The following is a 17,224-nucleotide window of genomic DNA, read 5'->3' on the forward strand; positions in this document are numbered from 1 at the left end:
CCATCCACTGGTTCGCCCCCCAAATAGCCACAATAGCCAGGGCTGGGCCAGACTGAAGTCTGCGTCTCCCGCATGTGCTGAAGGAGCCCTAGCACTGGGACCATCTTCTGCTGCCCCCAGGGGTATTAGCAGGGAGCTGGATAGGAAGTGGAACAGCCGGGGCTTGAACTGGCGCTCATATGGGATGCCAGCATCCCAGGCAGGCTCCTCAAATGCCACAGTAGATGGGGCTGGGCCAGGCTGGAGCTGGGAGCAGGGAACTCAGTCCAGGTCTCCCATGTGGGTGGCAGAGACCCAACCACGTGAGCCATCCCTGCTGCCTCCAGCACCAGCAGGAAGCTGAAGCCAGGATTCAGATCTGAGACTCAAACCTGGATACTCCAACACGGGACGTGGGCATCTAGCACCCTAACTGCCAGGCCAAGTGCCCAGCCCTGTTATTCACTGAAATACAGCACAGCTCTCCTTACTTGCCTTAGTGGTGTAATTGCACACGCTGATGGGGCACAGTATATCATCTCACACCAGCTTTGGGCAGAACACGACAGCCCAGCTTAGGTGCACGCTGGAGCCTGCTGTGGGATGAGGGGGGGAGGAGGAGACTTCGGGGCAAGAGTTTTCTCTGGGACCCCTGTACCCAAGGCTGCAGCCTCTGGGGAGCTGGAAGCGCTGGGAGTCCCAGTGCCCCTGGGTGACCACCTCTGGGGGGACCCGGAGCCCTCCCACTTTCTGCTTACTAAGTGTGTGTATACAGGCAGGCACACACACACAGCAGGTGCCTGAGGTGGTGCAGCCCCAGGGTTAAGAAGAACGGGCTCTGGAGCCAGTCAGCTTGGGTCCAAATCCCAGGGCAAATTTCTTAACCTTCTGCCTCTCAGTTTATTATCTGTGAAAGGGAGCAATAACAGCACCTGCCGTGTAGGGTCGTGGTGCAAACAAAACGAGGTAATCCAGGGCCGGCACTGTGGCACAGTGGGCTAAAGCCTCCATCTGTGATGTTGGCATCCCACTTAGGCACTGCTTCTAGTCCTGGCTGCTCCTCTTCTGATCCAACTCTCTGCTATGGCCTAGGAAAGCAGCAGAAGATGACCCAAGTTCTTGGGCCCCTGCACACAGATGGGAGACCAGGAAGAAGCTCCTGGCTCCTGATCAGCCCAGCTCTGGCCATTGCAGCCATTTGGGGAGTGAAGCAGCAGATGGAAGACCTTTCACTCTGCTCTCCTTCTCTCTGTCTGTGGCTCTACCTCTCAAATAAATAAATAAAACCTTTTTTTAAAAACACAGCTAATCCACAAGCAGCCTGGGAGAGCATGTCTGGGCTTGAGTGGGTGCTGTAACAATTATTACAGCAAAGACCAGGCTGGGATGCTGCTGCTCCTCTGAGCCACTTTAATTCAGCCTGCACTGAAACCCAGTGTGGATTTTCTTTTTAACTTGTTGAAAGCAAATAATACTAAAAAATGTTGGAGGAAGGTTTAAAGTAGCATCGTGCCTAAACTGGATGTGACAGGAAAAACTGGCACCCAGCACAGGGGTTCCCATGTCCCCCTCACTGCCTCCTCCACTCACCCAGCACAGGGGCTCCCATGTCCCCCTCACTGCCTCCTCCACTCACCCAGCACAGGGGTTCCCATGTCCCCCTCACTGCCTCCTCCACTCACCCAGCACAGGGGTTCCCATGTCCCCCTCACTGCCTCCGCCACTCACCCAGCACAGGGGTTCCCATGTCCCCCTCACTGCCTCCGCCACTCACCCAGCACAGGGGTTCCCATGTCCCCCTCTCTGCCTCCTCCTGCCTCCTCCACTCACCCAGCACAGGGGTCCCCATGTCCCCCTCTCTGCCTCCTCCTGCCTCCTCCACTCACCCAGCACAGGGGTCCCCATGTCCCCCTCACTGCCTCCTCCACTCACCCAGCACAGGGGTTCCCATGTCCCCCTCTCTGCCTCCTCCTGCCTCCTCCACTCACCCAGCACAGGGGTTCCCATGTCCCCCCTCACTGCCTCCTCCACTCACCCAGCACAGGGGTTCCCATGTCCCCCCTCTCTGCCTCCTCCTGCCTCCTCCACTCACCCAGCACAGGGGTTCCCATGTCCCCCCTCTCTGCCTCCTCCTGCCTCCTCCACTCACCCAGCACAGGGGCTCCCATGTCCCCCCTCTCTGCCTCCTCCTGCCTCCTCCACTCACCCAGCACAGGGGCTCCCATGTCCCCCTCTCTGCCTCCTCCTGCCTCCTCCACTCACCCAGCACAGGGGCTCCCATGTCCCCCTCTCTGCCTCCTCCACTCACCCAGCACAGGGGTTCCCATGTCCCCCCCCCCCCACTGCCTCCTCCTGCCTCCTCCACTCACCCAGCACAGGGGTTCCCATGTCCCCCTCACTGCCTCCTCCACTCACCCAGCACAGGGGTTCCCATGTCCCCCTCTGCCTCCTCCACTCACCCAGCACAGGGGTCCCCATGTCCCCCTCACTGCCTCCTCCACTCACCCAGCACAGGGGTTCCCATGTCCCCCTCTGCCTCCTCCACTCACCCAGCACAGGGGTCCCCATGTCCCCCTCACTGCCTCCTCCACTCACCCAGCACAGGGGTTCCCATGTCCCCCTCACTGCCTCCTCCTGCCTCCGCCACTCACCCAGCACAGGGGTTCCCATGTCCCCCTCACTGCCTCCTCCACTCACCCAGCACAGGGGTTCCCATGTCCCCCTCACTGCCTCCTCCACTCACCCAGCACAGGGGTTCCCATGTCCCCCTCTGCCTCCTCCACTCACCCAGCACAGGGGTCCCCATGTCCCCCTCACTGCCTCCTCCACTCACCCAGCACAGGGGTTCCCATGTCCCCCTCACTGCCTCCTCCTGCCTCCGCCACTCACCCAGCACAGGGGTTCCCATGTCCCCCTCACTGCCTCCTCCTGCCTCCTCCACTCACCCAGCACAGGGGTCCCCATGTCCCCCTCACTGCCTCCTCCACTCTGTTGTGCTTAAATGGCAGCACTGAGATCCAGGGCCGCTGTCGATTGCAGGCGCGGCCGTAAGGAAGCTGGAGGAACCTTCCGTGTCCTTGGATTGCCGCTAGCCGGAAAAGCGCTCTTCGACCTCATTCCAAGGAGAAGCAGCCAAGAGCCCGAGTCGAGTGGCCGTCCCAGGCTGTTAAGGAGTTCCAGAATACCGCCTCCCACTCAGGGCTCTCTCCACCCACCGGCCTGCGCTTGTTCATCCCAAAGTAATTTCCGCCAGCTCAAGCTGGGTCCTCCAGAGTCGCCTCCCTGTGCCCCGTGTCCCCACCTCGCCAGGGCTGCCACCCCGCCCCCCACTCACGATGTTGCCTGTCTGCAGCATGGTGTCGAACGTTCTGCTCATGCCGTGGTGCTCCATGGCCATGAAGACGGTGTTCACCACGATGCACAAGGTGATGGTGAGCTCGGTAAAGGGGTCGGTCACGAGCTCGAAGAGTCTGCTCTTGAGCCGCACCCACGGGGGGCAGCACTCCCAGATGAGGTACTTCCGGGCCAGGCTGGTCAGGCACGGCGGGCACCTCTGTTCCGACTCCTCCAGTTCTGCGTCACAGGGGTGGTCAGGGACAGCTGTCAGTGCCGCGTCTCCTATGGCCATCTCGCAGGCCTTGCTAGGGCTGGTCATGACCGCCTCCAGCATCTCGACCTCAGCCCCCCCTCTCCCCAGGAATCCCTCCCTGCTCCCCGGCTCCTCTAGTCCCGCAGCTTCACCCAATCCCTGCCCCCATCCAGTCCTTCAAACCTTCGGGCACGCATTTTTACTGCCTGTTACTTCTGCCATGTTCTCCACCTCCCCGGCTCAGCTGTCACGCCTGTCCCTTTAACAGACCCTCATTCCCTTTACCTTCCTCCTCCATCGCATGTCCCTGGGAAACCCAACTTGAATGCACCCAGTTTGCAGACTCCTGTGCACTTGCACCCAGGGAGCTGAACCTAGCCGGAAAGAGCACACAGCCATGCTAACTGGGCCCAGCAGCGATGCAGGAGCCCCAGCGAGTGCCCCGCAGGAGTTCTGCTTCTGCACCACAGGCTGCCCCTTCACCTGTCCAGCCTCCTCCGGCCACCAGCCCGGCCTCTTCCCCTCCACTCCTCACTCCCTTCTGTTTCACTCAGGATGCAAAACTGCTCGTGTAAGGACTTCCTCTCTTCCCCCCACCGCCGGCAGTGTGTGAGTCATTCTCACACGAGGGGCCTTTCCTCTCCCACCCACTCAAGCCCCTGCCATCCCCCCTCCCGCCTTGAGCCACCCCCACCAGCATGTACACTGGCAGTGTTGTGTGCAGGTTAAGCTGCCCCGTGCGACGCGGGAACCAGTTCGAGTCCTGGCTGCTCTACCGCGGAACCAGCTCCCTGCTAGTGCACCTGGGAAGGCAGCAGCAGGAGGATTCGGCTTCCTGCACTTCACTGTGGGGTAGCGACATTCCAAGCTGAGTCTTAACCACGCCGAACGCCAGCCAAGTGCTGGAGAACCTAAGCATTCTCTCCTAGTCTCTCTTTTCCCTCTGTCTAGAAAATCCCACGGAACCGTCTGTTTGCCGATTCCCCACCCAGGCCGTTTATACGAGAGTATTTTTAAAGTTCATGGAAAAATAGAATTAAAAGTTCGTCTTGGTGCAAAAATATTTTGAAACCCATACATAATTTTTTCATGATATGCATTTCCCAGACTTTTTGAAAACCGTACATATGCAGGGATTTCCTTCCTTCCTTTTTTTTTTTGCATCAAAATAAACTGCATCTTCATCCTGTTTTCCACTAACTTTTTGAAATGTCTGCGTAGGCACGGTTTCTGCACTTGGGCTTGGCCAAAAGGCTGAGCAGCAGCGTGTCCAGTGTCTGGTCTCGTCCTTCGGCACTGGGCTCCTGACTCTTGATGTCTCCATTCAACCTCCACTGGGGTGTGTAACCAGGGCCAGTGGCATGGCTGTAGGTTTAGCAGTTCCACTGCTGTATAGACAGCAGCCCACACAGGCGAAGACAGACAGTGCCCGCTCTTTACAATAACAACACAGTGAAGAACATTATGAGCAGGGAGAGGGCAGACTGACTTGTGGTGATGGAGAAAACCTTTCTAAGGGTGTGGTGTGTATGTGCTTGTATCTGGATAGGATGTGGCTTAAAGGATACAACAGTGACTGGGAAGGGGTGTGCTGGGAGACCAGGGAACGGGGTGTGGGTTATGGGGTGGGGTGTGGGTCCTTGGCAGGAGGGTGTAACTTCCACTGCAGGCACATTTGCTGGGAGACCAGGGAACAGGGGGTGTGGGGTGTGGGGTGGGGTGGGGGTCCTCGGCGGGAGGAGGTAACTTCCACTGCAGGCACATCTGCTGGTAGACCAGGGAAAGGGGGGTGGGGTAGGGTGGGGGTCCTCAGCGGGAGGAGGTAACTTCCACTGCAGGCACATTTGCTGGGAGACCAGGGACCGGGGGGTGGGGTGGGGTAGGGTGGGGGTCCTCGGCAGGAGGAGGTAACTTCCACTGCAGGCACATCTGCTGGGAGACCAGGGAACGGGGGGTGGGGTGGGGGTCCTCGGCCGGAGGAGGTAACTTCCACTGCAGGCACATCTGCTGGGAGACCAGGGAACGGGGGGTGGGGTGGGGGTCCTCGGCGGGAGGAGGTAACTTCCACTGCAGGCACATCTGCTGGGAGACCAGGGAATGGGGTGTGGGGTGGGGTGGGGTGGGGGTCCTCGGCGGGAGGAGGTAACTTCCACTGCAGGCACATCTGCTAGGAGACCAGGGAACGGGGTGTGGGGTGGGGGTCCTCGGCGGGAGGAGGTAACTTCCACTGCAGGCACATCTGCTGGGAGACCAGGGAACGGGGTGTGGGGTGGGGGTCCTCGGCGGGAGGAGGTAACTTCCACTGCAGGCACAGTGCAAGGCTTGAATGTTACTACTAGGTGCATTTTTTCTAAAGCAAATGAAGGTACCAAAAGCATCGCATACCCCCAACGTTTGCTAACAGCTCATCCCCTCACTGCTTCCCTAAACAGTCATGTCACGTGCTTTCCCATATTTGTGGTAACTGATAGAAAACAAAAGAATTGTAACCTAAGTGAGAGACATTGACCTGCTGAGATGTGACTACTTACAGCCCTGTCTATACTCGTGAGAACAGTGGTTTTTGTACTTCACTACTTGCTGGATTCTTTACTTAGGGGAGCTGTGCTTATGAAATAAGCTGAAGGTATGTCATTGTAAAAATTGAAAGAAAAATGTAGAAAGGAAGGAGGGGGAGGGTGTGAGTGTGGGTGGAAGGAGGGCAGGGCCGGAAGTATCACCACGCTCTTAAATCTGTATATATGGAATACATGAAATCTGTTCACCTTATAGAAATGAAAGAATTCTAGAAATTTTTATTCAGATTTTTCATTGCTTCTCTGTTTTCTTGCATTCATGCTGTACCTGTGAGGGTTTTCTGTCCGTGCCTTCTCCTTCCTTTAGTTTCACTTTTTGCATGGAGAACTTTGGTACGCTTGGGGTTTGTTTTGGGTAAGGAATAAGATATTGATCTGGTTCACTTTTTCCAATCTTTTCTTATTAATATCAATACTATTTATAATCGTTCATTTCTCCAAGGATTTTGCCACTAGTTATTTCTATACTTGTCTACATTTTCATATATTGGTGTCCATTTCTCTTTCACAGATAGACTGCTTGCCTTCAGCACTGGCTTGTTTTAATTACTGGCTGTGGGTTTTTCGGACACCAGATGTCAAAGCACATTTCCGTAAAGAAGTCGGCACACCCAGGAGCAAAACCAGCCAGCCCAGGGGGGAACGCAGGAGCTTCCCTGGTGCCGAGAGCAGCCGGCAGCCGTGAAGCCGCCTGTCTGTGAGGTGTGCCGGGAAGAGGGGCTGTGCTCTGTAAGCAGCGTCAGCACTGCTGGGCGACCCGGAGGCTGAGAGCCACACGCGTGCCAGTTTGCAGCAGGACTGTCCCCCTGCCCAGAGCATTCTCTAGAAAGAGTGAGGCCACGTGGAAGCTTTCTTCCTGCTCCGGTCCAGGGGGTTCTGCCCCCGTTATGGTCAGTGTCTAGGTGTGCATCTCTCTGCTCTCCTTAATCGTCAGTCTTCCCATTCCCACAGGTCCTCCTCATCGGCATGTACTCTCCACACACACACACCAATGCCTCCAAAACACAAAAACCGGAAAACCCTCCTGGCCAGGGTCACCTTTTCACCCTCACAGCAAACCTCCTGTCTATGCGATGCCTCCCTCTCCAAGCCCCCAACATCGTGTCTGCCAACCCCTGTTTGCGACTAGTCCTCTTCCGCTCAGGTCACCAGAGATAGCTGTGGACACTCCGAAGGCGGCATCCAGCCCGACCTTTCCACAGCACAGCCTCTGCTGATCTCTGTTCTGCTGAAGGAGTTTCCTCCTGGCTCTGTACTGCGCTCCTCTGGGCCTCCCGTCTCCAGGCATGCCCGCTGCCCCCGTCTCCTCTCTCCCACCGTTCATCTTTGCAGTTTGCTCGAGCTCTGCCCCAGACCATCTTTTCTCTGGGCTTGATCTCCACTACACCACCTTATCCACTTGCATCTTGTCGAAATCCCCATCTATGTTCACATACACTTTCCAATACGCATCCCTAGGCTGCTTGCTGTCTGACTTCTAGACTCACCTATTGTAGCATCAGCTTGCAATCGGACATCCCTACCTGGATGTTTCCCAGGGAACCCGAAACCCGAGTCCCAGACTCGATCCCTCCTCCCCTCTCATCGCTGTCCAGCGAAGCCCCCTGCTCTCCCTGAAGCGGGTCATGGCCAGAGTAGCCCTTTGGTTGCCCACACCAGACAAAGGTGCATCATCAAGTCCTGGATCCTGGGTCCTGGAGAGAGCTCTCAGACCCTTCCTCTTCCCCTCATACCCCCCGCCCTACCCCAGAGCCCAGGCACTGCCGTCTCTTACCCAGGTCCCCTGCCGACACACTTCCCCTCCTAACTCCTCTGTGTATTCGAGCGACCTTTACCAACAGCCCCCCCTGCTCCCGCACTGCTTCAGTGGCCACTCACTGCTCTCAGGATGAAGTCTACTTCCACGCTGTCGTCCGGGGAGTTCTCAGGATCTGCTCCCAGCCCCTCCTTGTTGCTCTCTCTGTTCCACCTACATCAGGGGTTTTCACTCTTCCTTAGGGTCCTTGCAGCCTCGAATGCTTCTGTGACCCCAGACTAAACTTACCCATTTCCCTAGCATCCTGCACTTCTCCTTCAAGACACTCAGCACCAGACTAGTGAGTCGCTCCACGTTCTTTCCCGCTAAGCGTGAGGCAGCTGTCCACACTGCTCTGGTCCTCACCTGGTCGTCTGCTTTGGACAACTGTCAAATCTCAGTGTGAGTGTCAAGCGTAGATGGCTCACGCGCCTTGAACTCAGTGAGCTGCCAAGTTCTCGTGGGCCTCTGAAGCCCTTCATCACTCTGACAGCGTGAGTGCGCTTCGTGTAGCCTGTGGGCACCGAGGCCCGAACACGTAGCCAGGGAAGGCTGCACGCACTGGGCTCAGAAAACTGACACTTTGGACCTACACTGAGGTTTCCCTTACTGAAGTTTCTGTCTCCTCCCATAGCATCTTGTGTCCTGCCCCAAGATATTCGACTGTTCCTTATTTTCTTCTTTGTTTAATCAGTTCAGATCATTGCGAAGTAGCACCACTCCCCCCAGTGCCGCCTCTGTGAGGCCCAGTCATTCACCATTGATTCAGCTACCATTTGCCGAGTGCCAGCTCTGTGCTGTGCACTGCTCTCCTAGCTGTGAGCAAAGCAGAAGCATCTCTGCTCTCAGAGTTGGCAACCCCGTGAACAGGACAGTCAACATCTGGCGAGCATCTACCATGTGCCAGGTCTGGTTCTAAGGATCGGAATCCTCACATAACCCTGCCAGGCAAGTGCATGTTCAGTTTTTCACCGGTGAGAGAACTGAGGCACCGCAAAGTTCACGGAGCTCCAAGGGTGCAAGGCCTCCCACCATGGCAGACACAGGCTGCCCACCAGGCACTCGGGCTCCAGGGCTGTGTCCTTACTGATGAGTGTCCTCCGTTGCCTCTCCCCACCCCAAGGCCTTCCTGTATCTTTCTTTCTTTTTTTTTATTTTTTTGACAGGCAGAGTGGACAGTGAGAGAGAGACAGAGACAAAGGTCTTCCTTTGCCGTTGGTTCACCCTCCAATGGCCACCGCGGCTGGTGCGCTGCGGCCGGCGCACCGCGCTGATCCGATGGCAGGAGCCAGGGGCTTATCCTGGTCTCCCATGGGGTGCAGGGCCCAAGGACTTGGGCCATCCTCCACTGCACTCCCAGGCCACAGCAGAGAGCTGGCCTGGAGGAGGGGCAACCGGGACAGAATCCGGTGCCCCGACAGGTACTAGAACACGGTGTGCCGGCGCCGCAAGGTGGAGGATTAGCCTATTGAGCCGTGGCGCCGGCCCCTGTATCTTTCTTACACTGGGATGTTGGGCACACACGTTGGGTTCACTGCTGTGCCCGTCTTGCAGGTTTTGCTCACTGGTCACGTGGACGGAGCGCTCCTCCCTGGATTCTCATATGACTGACTCTTCACTCAGATTTCTGCTCTGTCATGGAGAAGGGCCTTCCCGAAACACGCGATCCAAAGCCGCCCTTTCTGCTCCTCCCTTCTCTCCGCCTCCTTCCCTCCTTTTTGCCTCTCCCAGTCCTTATCACTGCCCGAAATCTCCCTGTGCTCGTTCACTGTGTGCACCTGCATCTCAGGATGTGGACCTTCCGTTACGGTCACCATTGAGCCCCAGAGCCCGGAGCCGTGTGGGATACGTAACAGCACTCAGTAAATGCTTGCTGATGAGTGGACAAGTGACAAGCAGGGAACAGGAAGTGTAGCAGCTCTAGGGAACACACGAAGAAGCACACGTTTGTATTAGCACTGTGGTGCGAGGGTGGGCACGGAAAACTTCCAGGCAAACAGGCATCATGAAGTTCTGTGCAGCCATGAAAAACGTCAGGAGTGCAGACACCAGTACAATAAAAAGTGCCTCGTAAATAATTCTCAACGAGGAAAAACGACTGAGTCTACACCTCGCTGCCTGAGCATGAGGAAGGGCAGGGCATTCCGTGCAGTGGTTGAGGCGCTGCTTGGGACGCCTGCATCCCACGTCAACTTCCCTGCCAACGTGCACCCTGGGAGGCAGTGCTGAAGGCTCAACCATTGGGTCCCCGCCCCCTACGAGGGAGATCTGGGTGCAGGTGAGGGTTCCCGTCCTTGTCTGGCCACTCTTGGCTGTTGCAGGTGTTTGGGGGAGTCAATCAGTATATAAAAGAGCTCTGTTTGTCTCTATGTATCTCTTCCTTTCAAATGAGTAAAAATAAACAAACATGTTTGGAAAAGACTGAGTACACATTTCTCCAAATATAAACTTGGGTAAGTGAGAAATGCAGCTTAGGAGTGTTGTCTGCCCACCCTGGACACTGCTCTGGTTAATTCCGTGTTCCAGGCTGTGCCGGAGGCCGGGAAGTCCCGACGGCAGGAGGGTCAGGATGCTCCTTAGTCACTGCTGAGCGCACCCTGCCTGAGTTGTGGTGCCCACTGGGCCTCCTGTGGGAGCGCCATGCACGGAGGTGTCTTCTCTCTTTGGCTCTCACTCATCTCCTCCATAGCCTTCACTGTGGGGAAGTTGTTACCCGGGGACTCTCTTGCCACTCTGCAGCCACTGAGCACTCTCTGAAGGTGCCTGGGGCGGCCCCTACCCAGGCACATTGCTGGCCTGTGCCATGCTTAGCTTGTGGCTCTCTCTCTAATATTTTCCATCTCTGGATTCACCTAAGACAAGGCACCTACAGGCCCTGCTTTCAAGTCCCTCAACCGTTCTGGGAGTTTCCACTGCATCACACCCTCTGCCCACGTCAGGCTTCATCCCAGGGCTGGGAAGGGTGCGCCCACGCTCCTCGACACTCAGACCCCCTTCTTCCTCCAGCCCAGGACTCTTCGATTTGCTCGGGGGAGGTTCGTAACTGGATGTGGCCAACCCCACATCCCACACAGCCCGAGGCAGAATAAAGGCTACGTCAGGAGAACCCTGTGCTCAGGTGAGGGATGAAATCACACACTATGGGCTCTTGGCTGGCAGGTGGCCAGAACCTGGTGCCACTCCCTTCCACCACCCTTGGGTTGGTACTTAGACACAGCCCTGGGGAGCCCGGGTGGATTCCCACTCCCATGTCAGAACCCAAAACCGAACGTGAGCCCAAAATCCGCAACAATTTAGTGAAGCCGATGGACTGATTTACTTTGTTTACCTTTCAATGAAGCATGGGGTTTGTGGCAGAAATTAATTCACAGCTGTGAAAGTTACAGCCATGAAAAACAGGATAATTTTGTCATGTTAGAAACTGTAAGACTGTTACATTTCTAGGACGCCGGAGAGATGGCCTGGATTTCTCTGGTCTCTGACAGTAACTTCTTAAAAACCCACTTCTGTGAGTGCAGAGAGCACCTGCTTTATAGCCGATGTGTATTTGAGCAACAGGTGGGCCAGAGTGTTTCATTCACTGGAGTCTTGTGATTTTGAAAAACTACAGACGTGAAAAACCACACTGAGGGAGGGTGATGGGCTCTGTCTCCGCACGTGCGGGAGGGGTGTTTCGGATCTCAGGACACAGAGGAGTGTCCACTGGGCGAGCTAGGGCCTTCCTCCTGCTGCGCACCCGGCTCTCAGCACAGCACAGCGAACAGACGCTCCCACGAGCACTTACCCTCGATCACGGAGGTCATGATGCTGACGACACTCATCGCCCTCTGGGTCCTGAGGGGCTCATCCAGAAATTCTGCTGACAGGAACGCCTTCTTCTTTCCTGCATCAAAGGCCTGCAGTGACACGAACAGAGCAGGACGCTCGCGCCAACCTCAGTCTTCACTGGTAACGACAGATGGCTCAGGCTCTTGCTGGCCGGACTCCTGGGACAGAGCTGCCAGTGACGCTGACACCCTCCACAGTCAGACGTGGAGAACCCGGGCTAAGAGCTCAGCCATCAGCACAAGGACATGGGGCTGAGATGGGGCCAGAGCCCAGGGTGGAAGCTGACAGGGTGGCTGGGGTTTACCGGCAGCTCTGTGACTGCCTACGCTAGGACAGGACCTGGGCAGCAGGTGCGCACGGGGCTGTCTCAAGCTCCTTCAGGGTTTCTACTACAGGGCAGGAGCTGGAACCAGGCAGTGCGTGGGAAACTTAGAGGATTCCTGCTCTGTGCTGGACTGTCCTGACCTCCTTCTCACAGACCACTTCCTTCCCAACATCCATGGTCTCTCTGCATGGAATGTCTGTGCGACCTGACTGTCCAGACACAGGTTGTCTACAGTAGACTGAAGGTCTGGGACCTACTCCGACGTGTATGTTGAAATCCTAATGCTGTGGGTTTGGAGGTAATGGTATTTGAAGGTGGATTTGGGAGGTGGTTTGGTCATGCAGGTGGAGCCCTCGTAGCTGGGATAGGAGACTCCAGGGAACTCCCTTACACTGTCCATCCTGTGAGGACACAGCAATAGGCACCATCTGCACACCAGGCGGTGGACCCTCCACAGACAGCAAATCTGCAGGCACCCTGACCTTGACGGCCCCACCTCCAGAAAGAGACTTCCATTGTTTATCGTCACCCAGTTTATGATGTTCTGTTGTAGGATCCTGAACTGCACAAAATGTTGATAGGACTCCTAGGAGCTCCTCTGTTCTTTGATGGACAAATGTATATACGTTGCAGGCACTCTGTTGTTTTGATGAACCCTCCAGCTAATCAGAGAGCATTCTACAAGGAGAGATGGAGGCTCGGGAAGTTTAGGTGAGATGTGACCTGTGAGTGAGCTCTGACATCCCTATCAATGCAACAAGGAAGGGCTCGAAGCGTCAGTCCCAGGCTAGCCAAACAACTGAATGAGAACGAAATCAAAGTCAGAGTACGTGGGATGGCCATAATCTTGGGAGCAGACAGAGAATGTGAGGGGCCCATCAGGAGACAGGCACGAGACGCCCTGAATGTGGATGGACTTCTTCCCAGAGACCCCGGCAAGCTGCCCTGACGGCAGGGCTCTCTGCTGGTCCAGCGTGCCTAGCAGAGCTGCTCTCCACCTTCTCATCTGCCACGTGCCTGGGGAGGGTGACCGGGCAGAAGGCACCACACTCACTTTCTGGTTCTGGTCAGCTCTGGTCAATGGGAGGCACAGACAGGCATCAGAGGATGATGGGAAGGAGAGCCAGTCAGTGATTCATCTCCTGGCTCCTCTGGGAGCACGGCTGAGGAGCACCTGTGATCGTCTAAGATCACAGGTCGTCTCCGGCGGCCCCGTCGGTTCTGACTTCTACCCTAGGTGTGCAAGAGGTCCCCACTGTGGCGAGCATGCAGGTGCCTCCTCACCCCAGCTCACACTCTGTAGGGTTTACTGAAGCTCTCTCTTGGAGTGGTCTGTTTCTTGCTGGGACCCTGGGTCACGTGACACTCCATCAGGCTGAGCCAGGGCAACTCTGTACAACGCATCTGAGTTAGCAGAATCACACAAGGGCCTCTTTGCAAGTCTGTTTACAAATTGCTCTGTCTCCCTGGTTAGCCAGAGAGGACAGCTGAAAAACACTAGAAGCATCATTACTGGAATGGAGGAGAGCACCATTAGATTACAGCCCCAGCCTAATGGGGATTCCCGGGTTTGCCACTATGCTCTGTGACTATTGTATCAGAGTGCTGGTCAGGTGCTCGCTGCTGCCCAATGTGTGCACTTGGGCCATTTTTCCTGTGAGTAAAGCAGGGATTACTTTGCTGCTGCTAAGATCTGCTCCGAGCATCTCCATGAATTTCTCTGCTTCCCTCTTGCCATCCCTGGATTCTCGGCACAGAACCACAAGTAGGAAGAGACACTCACCTTGAGAGCAAGAAAGTCCATCTCTAAAGCAGTGGAAGTGAATAGGGATGGAGGGAAAAATAAGATGAGATATGGGGTCGCATGGAAAATAAGCCGCATCACTGCACTGCAGGGTGGACCAGAAGCCTGTCTGAGCTCAAGTACACTCCCTCTCTCCCGGGTTTCACTTGTCCTGTCTCTAACGGGAGTTGCTTGGAGAGACAGCTAAATACTTCTGCTGGTGATACACATGGCTTCTTGGCCCCAGACCTCTAGATGGAAGCATCTTTAGATCTAGAGCATTCACAAACTCACCAAGACTTCAGTGGCTCCAGGGGCAGGCTCACTGGTGGGCAATGTGAGGTGTCCATCTTCTCCATGCCCTACGCCAGGGTTGGGGGGTTGAGTGAGTGGGCTCCTAGGGAGAGGGCCTTGCTGTCCGGGTTGGCTTTCTTGATCTCCACGAAAGACTCCATCATCTGTGACCCCATCATGGAATGAGGCATCTCGGTCAGAGGCTCGGAAGTGAAAAACACTGCCGTGGCTAGCCCGGCGCCTCCCAGAGTTCAGGCCTAGGAAAGACTGGGCGTTGCCCCAGAGGAGTAGAGAAGAAGGCTGGAGGGAAGCTGGTTCTCCAACAAACCTAGTGCACAATTTTCTCCACCCACTCCATTTCCCCAGCCTCAGTCTCACTGCTTCCTTGTTAATAAAGCCAAGACCCAATGGTTGCTTTGGGTGCACAGGAGGGACCAGGGGTTAAGGAGATTCTGGACAGACCAGGGGTGGCCAGGAGAGAGTAAAGACCGCAGGACACTTAATATCAGCTTATAGGTCATCATGGCCAAGGACAGCTTTGTCAACTGGATGGGTCAGCTCCCTTTGCCTCAGGGAGCAAAAAGTCTGTTTTAAGTTTCCTTCTCCTCATTCAAAGTTGTGACTGAGGAGATTTTAATATGCACACTGGTCCTGGAATATGCTTGGTAAGTGATTGCTGAATGAACGTGTGCACTCTATTGTCTGAAAATTAGGTTGTACAATTCATTAGATCCAGGCTGTATGAGTGTTGCAGAGGAGGAGACTAGAGATTTATTATATAATGAGCTTCTAGAATCCCTTGAGGCAGGCTTTGAACCATCAGCAATGGAGAGACAGGAAGGGGAGTTGCAGCCTAGTTTCCTGGAAGAATAATTCCCTTCCTCCAAATCAATAACAATTCCCATCAAAACCTTCCACTGAGAGAACTGTGTGGCTTCCCACTGCCAGGGGACGAGAGCTAATCCACAGACTGAGGGAACCCAGAGGGTTAGTGTGTAGGCTTGGCCAGTTCCCACGACACAGAGGGAGCCTGACCAGAAAAAGTCACCGAACTCTGGCCTCAAGTCATATTAGTATTTCTAAACTACAAACATCAACTTGTCACTAAATTTTTACCACATTGCTTGATTCCCCCTTCCTTAATTTCTTTTGTTTACAAAATTACTAAGGCAGGAATCTTGACAACTAGGGTTTTCCTTCTCTCTCCCCGTATCCCAGGGCACTGAGTGTCTGTGCTTGCTCACCTGGAGCTTAGTCCTGCTCAGGAGCCATCACTAGAAGTCCAGTATAAAACGAAGCACTCTCTGCCTAGAATACACGCCCAAGGACTACATCACTCATACAAATCCTCTGGAAGCAAAGGGGCAGAACTGGCAAATCCGTGTAAAATATCACAAGCTGGAGTGCTTCAGCACCAAGCAAACCAGTGAAGAGGCTGAGAAGCAGCTTGGGTCCTGACACCCAGTGCCTATTTGGCCACCAGCTGTTCTAGAATTAACCTTTTTGACAAGAGATAGGCAATGATCTCCAAGCCTACAAACTACAATGGCCTTGAAATTGCATCATACAAGGAGGCCGACTGGTCTCAAGTGCGTTGTCTCCTCCACGTCTTACATCTAACCACCATGTCATTGCTCTTGGTCAAAACACGGTTTTCAATAAAACTGCCTAAGCCTATTTACCAGAACTTACGAAGAAAAAGAGGAAGTGGATGTCTTCTTGAATGAACTCCAATTAATCTATTAGCCTTAAAGAAATACCCAGGGGTAGGCATTTGGTGAAACAATTGAGACCTGCATCCCACAACAGAGAGCCTGAGAGTGAGTCCTGGCTCTGTTCCTGACGCCAGCTTCCTGCTAATGCACACCCCGGAGGCAGCAGTGAGGGCTGAAGTGACTGGGTCCTTGCCACCCACATGGGCGACCTGGGTGGAGTTCCTGGCTCCTGGCTTTGGCTCAATGCCAGTGTTGCAGGTATTTGGGGAGTAACCCAGTGGATAGATGATCTCTCTCTCTGCCTTTCAAATAAGAAAGTTAATAAACAAGGGGTACTCAGCTGGCATCTCAGTCTTTGTATGCACAAGCTCTTTTTCCAGCTTTAAAATCTGCTTCTCAAACCCTCCCAAGTCTTCAGTTACTACTCATCTCCATTGTTCCTTTTCCTCTCCCTGTAGGAGTGGATGCTCCCTCCTCTATGAGGGGTCTTCAAAAAGTTCATGGAAATGCATATTATGAAAACTACAGCCAGCGCCGTGGCTCACTAGGCTAATCCTCCGCCTTGCGGCGCCGGCACACCGGGTTCTAGTCCTGGTCGGGGCACCGATCCTGTCCCGGTTGGCCCTCTTCCAGGCCAGCTCTCTGCTGTGGCCAGGGAGTGCAGTGGAGGATGGCCCAGGTACTTGGGCCCTGCACCCCATGGGAGACCAGGATAAGCCCCTGGCTCCTGCCATCGGATCAGCGTGGTGCGCCGGCCGCAGCGCGCTACCGCGGTGGCCATTGGAGGGTGAACCAACGGCAAAAGGAAGACCTTTCTCTCTGTCTCTCTCTCTCTCACTGTCCACTCTGCCTGTCAAAAAAAAAAAAAAAAAGATTTATTTGGCCGGCGCCATGGCTTAACAGGCTAATCCTCCGCCTTGTGGCACCGGCACACCGGGTTCTAGTCCCGGTTAGGGTGCCGGATTCTATCCCGGTTGCCCCTCTTCCAGGCCAGCTCTCTGCTATGGCCCGGGAAAGGCAGTGGAGGATGACCCAAGTGCTTAGGCCCTGCACCCCATGGGAGACCAGGAGAAGCACCTGGCTCCTGGCTTTGGATCAGCGAGATGAGCTGGCCGCAGCGGCCATTGGAGGGTGAACCAACGGCAGTAGGAAGACCTTTCTCTCTCTCTCTCTCTCACTATCCACTCTGCCTGTCCATAAAAAAAAAAAAAAAAAAGAAAACTACAATGCATGGACTTCAAAAAAATTTTTGCCACTGAACAAACTTATATTTTAATTCAACTTCACTTCCACAAACTTTTTGACCCCATGTACATGTCTTTAATACAGCATTTGACACA

General features: G+C 54.9%; 1 protein-coding gene across 1 annotated transcript in view; it reads right to left on the minus strand.

The window, feature by feature from the left end:
* SCN10A (sodium voltage-gated channel alpha subunit 10) overlaps positions 1-17,224 on the minus strand; it is a 95,534-nt gene that overhangs the window by 44,650 nt on the left and 33,660 nt on the right. Inside the window, 3 exon segments of the mRNA XM_062216356.1 lie at positions 3,314-3,552; positions 11,724-11,835; positions 14,170-14,436. Of these exon segments, the coding sequence (XP_062072340.1) occupies positions 3,314-3,552; positions 11,724-11,835; positions 14,170-14,436 (618 nt within the window).

This window comes from Lepus europaeus, chromosome 2 (genome assembly GCF_033115175.1).
Source record: "Lepus europaeus isolate LE1 chromosome 2, mLepTim1.pri, whole genome shotgun sequence".
In the NCBI taxonomy this organism is placed as follows: domain Eukaryota; kingdom Metazoa; phylum Chordata; class Mammalia; order Lagomorpha; family Leporidae; genus Lepus; species Lepus europaeus.